Source organism: Fukomys damarensis, unplaced genomic scaffold, assembly GCF_012274545.1.
Source record: "Fukomys damarensis isolate Sample0158 unplaced genomic scaffold, DMR_v1.0_HiC HiC_scaffold_21, whole genome shotgun sequence".
Taxonomy (NCBI): domain Eukaryota; kingdom Metazoa; phylum Chordata; class Mammalia; order Rodentia; family Bathyergidae; genus Fukomys; species Fukomys damarensis.
Genome location: NW_022900933.1, coordinates 39,728,802 through 39,736,610, shown reverse-complemented (window position 1 = coordinate 39,736,610; position 7,809 = coordinate 39,728,802). Strand labels below are relative to the sequence as shown.

General features: G+C 50.4%; 1 protein-coding gene across 13 annotated transcripts in view; it reads right to left on the bottom strand.

Moving 5' to 3' along the window:
- Nucleotides 1–7,809, bottom strand: part of Wdr20 (WD repeat domain 20) — a 55,046-nt gene that overhangs the window by 4,505 nt on the left and 42,732 nt on the right. For 3 of the 13 annotated variants that reach the window (XM_033766814.1, XM_010607227.2, XM_010607231.2), the window contains one exon: nt 1,007–1,126. The exons of 8 other annotated variants lie outside the window; for them this stretch is intronic. In XM_033766814.1, coding sequence (XP_033622705.1) covers nt 1,010–1,126 — 117 coding nt within the window. In that variant the 3' untranslated portion in view covers nt 1,007–1,009. 2 more of the 13 variants (XM_010607228.3, XM_010607229.1) reach the window with 2 other exon arrangements.

Here is a 7,809-nt window from a genome sequence, read left to right as displayed (position 1 = left end):
CCCCTCCCCCCCCCCCCCCGCTGCAGCTGAGACAGAGACTGTCGCTTTGACTGATGTGGCCACGTGGCCAGTTAGAGTAGACTGCCAAAATGCCCTAGAACCCACCTCAGTAACCACTTCCGTAAAAACAAACAAAACCCAACTGAGCATGAAGAGCCTTAAAAGCACAACACAAGATCCCTGTGACAAACCGCGTGTCCAGATGCCTCCTCCTGGCCCGCTTTCGGGCGGGTGCCAGGGCTCCAGCACTGTCTCCACCAGGTCCTCAGCCACAACCTCCCTGCCTCCTAACCCCGGAGGCAAATAAATGGGTCCACTTTGGTTACAGCCAGCCAGTGAGAAGACCCGGTACCCGCTCAGGCTCCCAGTAATGCTCTGCAGACGCCACACTTGGCAGAGGAAGCAGGAAGAATAACCACACCCAAGCACCACTGCTTACGGCCGGCCTGGACTGAAGCTTTCGGAAGCACTTCGCTTCACTTTCCTCGCTTCTATCAACATAACAAGCAGCAGAGACTTCTTTGTGAGGGGAGTGGAAATTCATTTTACAGTGCGGATGCTAAATCAGCGTGGAAATACTAAAGCAAATGTTGGAAAGCCCAGGGCAGCTGCTGGAAAGGGCGTAACGTGACCACAGGCAAAGACGGCAACTGCAGGCTTCGACCACGCACAGGTGTCTGAGGGCCACAGGAAAGGGTCTCAAAGCCTTGTAAGAAAGGAACCAATGTCATTCTGCCAATGTCAAAACTTTACAGAGTGGATCACCGGGTACTCATTTCCTTTGTTTAAAAAAAGCAACAAGTGCCAGGGGTTTAGCTCAGTGATTCTGGTGCGTGCCTTGGAAACACAAGGTCCTGAGTTCGATCCCCGGTACCAAAAAAACAAAAACAAAACAAAAAAGCAACAAAACCCAAGCAGCAGGACGTACACAACTCCTGCCTCTCCCAGCCGAGTGGCCCTCAGCCCCATGTGCCCTTCAGCGAGACTGGAGTGGAGGGTCTCTCACCTGTCAGCTAGGATGGACAGGACAGGATGACACGCTCCAGAGCAACCTGAAGGTCCAGGGAGCCAACGTTCTGTGACAGCCCAAGTCAGAGCTTCCACAGAGAGGGCGAGGCGGAGGCAGCTGTGGGAAACAGGCCTGTGTGAGCCGCACAGAAAGCAAACTTCTCACCCCATGGAGCTGCCTACAAAGCAGCCTGCTGACCATGTCTGTGGCCCAAATACTGAGCTTGCCACAGACAGCACTGCAAACCCATGCTGAGGGCCAGGGGTGGTGTAGACTCAGCTTGGGAGAGCTACAAAGGACCTGAGCTGACTGGGCCAGACTCACAGAGCAGCCAATGGGCCATGTTTCTAACATAAATGAGGTGGGGAGTAAGGGCTGGGGCTACAGCCAGTGCAAAGTCCCTGGGTTCACCCCCCACTAGTGCAGAATCCAAATCTCTGAGCTAGTGTGTGCTCCTGCTCCACTCCCTGGGCCCACAGCTCGAGTCAAACAGCCCCTTCAGGCCAGGTGCCCTGGCCAGCCCTCCCCTCCCTTGGCCCTCTCAGTTCCCAGGGATCACGGAGAAAGTGGAGCTGTGAAGGGGTTAAGCCACTTGCTCACATAAAGAGCAAGCAAGCAAGCAAGAGCTGTATTTGAACTCCCATGGATGGAGTCCAGAGTCCAGGTGTGCAGCTGAGGCAGGAGCTAATGGGATCCCAAGGAGAGGCCTGAAAGGCAAGAGACAGGCAGCTGAAGCACGAGGGGTGGGCGGAGAAGGCAGTTACCCAGGGGCCTGCTGCAGCCTGGGGGCAGCCCTCTCTGCTCCTGTGTCCACCCAGTGTCTCTTCTAACAAACTGAGCCTGAGCCCAACCCATGTGCGACTCCAGGCGCTCTCCAGTCCCCTAACTATCAGCCACACATGTGACTGCCGTGGCAGGCCAAGCAGGGGTGCCAAGCAGTCCACTGGAACCACTCGCTGAAGCTGCAGACTCCTGGCCTGCAGTCCCGGTGGTTTCTTCCCACCCTAAAGCCCAGGTTGGAGACAGACCTTCCTTGGGGAGGCTCCCAAGCTCAGGGCTTCACCAGTTTCTCAGTGTGACTGCCTTGGGCTCACCACGGATGCAGGGTGTGGAGCTGAACCTGTAACTCTGGCTTCCTTTTCTCCCCTGCCTCCTCTCCCCTCTCCCCTTCTGGCGCCTACGGGTTCTGGGTTTTGTTTAACTTTGTGATATTAACTAGCAGGCATTAAATATAGTAGTTAAAGAAGCCAGAATGTTAGAAAAAACCCATTATGATTTTCCTAAGAATGATAAAGCATCTGGATGTAGCAGCATGCACCTGTGATCCCAGCACTCGGGAGGCTGAGGCAGGAAGCAGCCGGGCAACACAGAGTCTGTGTCAAACAAAAGAGGGGGGTGGGGCTGCTGCTGACCACGTGCCCCACGGAAAATTCTAACCAAGGCACCTGAAAGTGCACTCTGATTTAATGCAAATGTTGGAGATGTTTTGTGTTTTGTGTCCTTAGTCTGTTTATAATAACTGAATGCCACTGAACACTTCCCTGGGTTCCTGAAAATAACCTACACTAAGGGCAGTACAACAGCTTCTGTTCTTCTTTCTGTTCTGTAGCCTGTCCCATTCGGAGGGGCCAGGCTCACTCCGGAAGGCTAATGTAGTGGGCCTCACACAGGGGTCCCAGAGTCAGCTGTGAGGGATGCCCATTACCAGAGGAGCCTGGCACACGTATCATGGGCTTTACCCCGTTACCCCAGTGGGACCTCCAAAATGACAGGGGACGGCTGGAATCCCAGCTGGCTCGATGTCAGATGCACTGAGTTCGTGTTCCCTGAAGTCGGGTTAAGAGTGGGAAAATGTACGGGGAATAGGAACGGCTCCTGGGAGACAGGAGGGGTCCCCAGTGGGTTGCCCCAGCTCATCCCATGTTTAATTTTCCTTTCTTTTGGTTTTGTGGACCTGTAATTCTCAGACTGCACGGTAGGTTAGAGGGGCTTCTGCTTATTTTTTACTGGTTTTCCTGAAAAACTGGATAAGCGGTTATTTAAGTGTCAACAAACTCAGACACAGAAAAGGGGGAGACTCTCCCACGGTGGGGTGGGGCCGTGGACCTGTGGAGCAAAACTCGCTTGGCCCACACACAGCTGCATGAACCAAGTGCTGCATCCTCCACAGCGGGCAAAGCCGCTGCTCTCCCAGGACTACAGTCTCCCGTCTCTCCCTTCCCACCCTCCCCAGACCTCTGTCTGTGCCTCCGGGCTCACCCAGTGGGGCCACATGGGACAAGCTCAAAGGGTGACAGAGCTACGCACTTCAGGCTGGCCTCAAACTCACAGCATCCTCCTGCCTCAGCTCCCTGTGCTGGGATTACAGGCGTGCACCACCACGCCTGGCATTTATTTTTATTAGCAGACATGTTATACTGTAAACATTCTTTGTAGGGAGCTGGCACTTACACATACTTATCTTAATCCCTTTTTGCAGCCCCTTTCCTTCATCCCTCCCTCCCCGCTTGATGAGACACGATCTCATCAGGTCATTAAATTGCCTCCGCTGGACTCAAACTCCTACTTCAGCCTCCCACGGCATAGGAGTTACAGGTGTGAGCCAGCTCGCCTGACTACATCTTCTAGTTTATCAGGACAATTTTTTGGCTTTCTGCTGTTAGGCTTTTGATTACCTAGGACACTGTTTCAGCAGTCACCATTTAAGTGTCCATCTGTGGCAAGATCTCTTAAATGACCATTCTGTGACTGTGTTAAAGCTGAAGTGGAATTCCGGTCACGTAAACAGCACTGTTCTAGGGTGCTATATGTGACACCCCGTGTGCCCTGACTAGTGGTACACACGTCTCAGGCGCAGTGAGGCGGTGTATCTGAGCTTTGTGCCAATGTGCAAAGCTTGTAAAGTTGAAGGTGCACGAGCTAAGGTGTGCGCAGTAACTCGTAAGGGCTCTCTTACACTATGCTCTGGCCCTTGAATATACAAAACGGTCGGTAAAACTGCTGGTGTTTCTGCTGTTTGTATTCGATATCACTGAAAGAAGACACTCTACAGTCATTCACTCCTGCCATTAAAACCTGGCCTGCTTCGATCTGCTTGGACCAAACAAGAATTTTATTATCATACACATGAAATATGAAATACGCTCACATTAAGGTAGTCAATCTCTGGTCATTAGCATCCCCTAAACTTGTGGAGGAGGTCAGTCAGTATCCTTTGATTTCTGTCAGTGCTGCCAACCCATACAGGCTTGTTAAAGGATTCTACATTTTACTTCAAAAGTAGAAGTTCAGCCAGATGTGCAGGCACTTGACCCTGTCTTAAAAAACAAGAAACCAGGCAAAATATACACATACACACATATACATACATACAAACATACCTCTCTCTGACTGTCTGACTTCTCTGTAACCATGGCTGTGATCAGCGTGAGCTTCTCTGAATGTTCAGTGCCTGTCTATTCCCCGAGCCTTCAAAAATGTAAACACTTTCCCACACTGATGTCTCCAGCTGAAGCTGTTAGAGTGACAGCCTCTTCAGGGCGAACTACAGTGGGACCCCAAGCATCTGCAGAGGGCTGAGGAGGGCAGCCTGAGGCACTGGTGTGACACTGCCACGCACAGCGGGTGACGTACGATCCTCACACAGTGAAGGCATGACACAGTTCGCCCCTTGCCAAGCTGTCCGTGCTGCTGTGACAAGCATCTGCAATCAGACACCAGCAAGGCCCTAACAAGCCCTCTCCGAAGCAGCTCAGAACTACGATGCAAATGAGGCCTGGCTCACGTTTCTTCTGTACCACTTGTCAATACTGCAGGGGCACAGCTTCTAGCAGCCACCTACAGGGCAGGACACAGCATCGCCCCGGCCCAGCAGAAGAGCTCCAGGCACACATTACCGTTCTGTGTGTCTCAGGGTCCAGGAGGAGCCGCCCGTCAGGACCAGGCTCACTGCTCCCACCTCAAGAATGGTGGGACTGGTCTTTGAGGTGTTCAACAACCAAGACTTGGAGAACAAAGACAAGAAAGATAAACAGGCTAACAGAGCAGCCATCTGTCCCTTCCCCATGGGCAACCAGAACCCAGGAGCCATGGGGCCTTTCTGAAAGGGACCTGCGACTCCAGGGAGTCATCTGACCTCCCTCTCAGGGACAGAAAGGGCCCTCCTCAAACGGCACAGGGAAAATGTACCAGGTCTTCCAGGAGAAGCCAAGCGGTCAGCGAGATCCTTCCTAGCAGAGGACACAACTGAAGAGGCAAAACATCCCAAAGTGGCTGGGATGTTTTTCACAGAGGAGCCGCAAGTGATCTCAAAAATACATAGACAAAAGTGATTCTGACTGGCAGGAGATGCCTACTGCTCCTCAAGCACCCAGCAGGAAAGTACCCAGAGAACCAAGGTAACAGCAGCAACGAAGGCCAAAAGCAGACAGCTAGACTGGATCTGAAAGGGGCACTAAACACTTTTATCAGCTGTTTTAAGAGCTACTCAAAAGGCATTGGTGGTGGAAAAGCCAGCGGGCTCCCGCGCTCTGCAGCCACACCAGTGGCATTCCAGCCTGCACAGGCAGCTGGCACCTCTGGGTAGAGCTTCCCAGGCCTTCGGTGCCCATGGAAAAGCACAGGCCAGATGGGACTCCTCCCAGGAGAAGGGACAAAAGTGATGCAGGTGAGCCTGCGGCAGGACCAGGCCCGGTCACGGGCAGGGCGAGCCCCGAGCACAGGCACACGATGAGACTCAGTCCTCTCCCTGTTCCCACAGGCCAGAGCTGGGCCCTCAGTGTGACTCCTGCCACACGGTGGGGAGGATCCCACAGGTGGGGCCGCCCAGGAGGGGCCTCGTCCTCCACAGTGCCGACTCCACAACTTCCGGGGTGAACAGCAGGTCGGTGTCGCTTCCCCGCTTCCACCTCCATTCCAGCAGACTTCCTCACATTCTTGTCTCAGCCCAAGTGACCGCCCTGGTGCACTGTCATAGGCCCCTGGGACCCAGCTCAGGTCACACTGCCAGAAAGGCAGACACAGGGCGTGTGTGCATGTGGGTGTCTGCATTCGCCAGGAGCACAGTCCCTTCATCACGTCCTGTGGTGCGCTTCTAAACTGGGGAAAACGTACCTACGAGCTGTGCACGCCTGTGAGCCAGGACCAAGCTTCACCTTGTTCTACTGTGGGCTTGCATTTGTTTTTGAGATGTGGTCTCCCTATGTAATTCAAGCTGGCCTTGAACTCAGTGATCCTCCTGTCTCAGCCTCCTGGGATTAAAAATGTGTGCCACCAGCCGGAGATTTGGTTCAGTGGTTCCACCACCTGCCTCGCAAGCATAAGGGCCTGAGTTCGATCCCTGGTACCAAAAACAAACAAAACAAAAAATGTGCCTCACCACTGAGTTAATATTGAGGAACCAGGTTTTCCCTGTCTTTTCCAAACTTGGTGTGGGATAAAAGCCACACAAATAATCGTGACTTGGGCACTTAAAAGTCATTCTTGGGCCAGGGATTTATCTCAGTGGTGCTGCTGCCTACCTCGCAAGCAAAAGGACCCAAATAAATAAGTCATTCTTTGTATATATTTGATTCTGTTGTAAAATGTATTTCACCGTCTCATCAGTTTGTGGGTGTGCAAATGTTAACACATCTTTCACCTTAACTACAACTGTAAATATCTGCTTTGAAAAAGTTACTGTTTTATGCTAAAAGCCAGTTTTCTTCACAGTTTATAGTTTTTAAGTCACTTGTTTCAAATTTCTCTCTACTACAACCAGTTTAGCATTAAGGAGTATTTTAAGAACATGTAGGGCCGGGGATTTAGCTCAGTGGCTCTGCCACCTGCCTTGCAAGCGCAAGGTCCTGAGTTCTATCCCTGGTACAAAAAAAAAAAAAAAAAATGAATGTGATACTTGACCACATATAGCATTTCTTAAGATTGAGCAGTACTTTTAATAGTTGGCATGTAATACAAGTGTAATGAACCCACCTCAGATCTAAAAGATTGCTCCCTTTATTTTTGTCTTTTGGCCATTAGCTGGGGAAGTTTTCTATATATTAATACATAGCGTTACACATTTACCAGGGATCAAACTCAGGTCCTTGCGCTTGCAAGGCAGGTGGTAGAACCACTGAGCTAAATCCCTGGTCCCAATTATGTCTATTTTAACATTAACTTCTAAAGAAAATTTTTCTAAGACAATTTGCTTCGAGTCCGCCAAAGATAAATAATAAAATTATGTATATACAGTGTATGCTTTTTCCGTCACAGAATTTTTAAATTAGTGGGTTTTGTTTCCCAGTACCAGGAATCGAACTCAGGACCTTGTGCTTGTGAGGCAGGTTCAGTGCCTCACATTGAGCTACACCCTGGACCTGCTGTTTTCAGACTGTATTTTGCACGTTTACATGATCACTGCTGCCTGCTTTATGAACTGGCCTTCTCAATGCTTCATGATTTTTAAAAGGTGTTTTACCTGTCTCAGGAAAATAATGTTACTGCAAATTTTTACTCCTTATTCGAATACTATAGTTATAGCAGCAATTTGTTAAATTGTTATATTTAAAACAAATGTGGATATAATATTGGTTCTTCACCTATAAATTTTATAACAAATTTACTACCAATTAATGCTTAACCAATATTAAAAAAGAAATTAAATATAGTTGGTACAAATATAGTTGGTACAGTAGATGATAATGTGGTCCCTCAGCACGTTAACAGCTTGGATAAAAAAGAAACAAATGGCCAGGCATTGTGGTGCACGCCTGTAATCCCAGCACTTGGGAGGCTGAGGCAGGAGAATAGCTGAGTTCGAG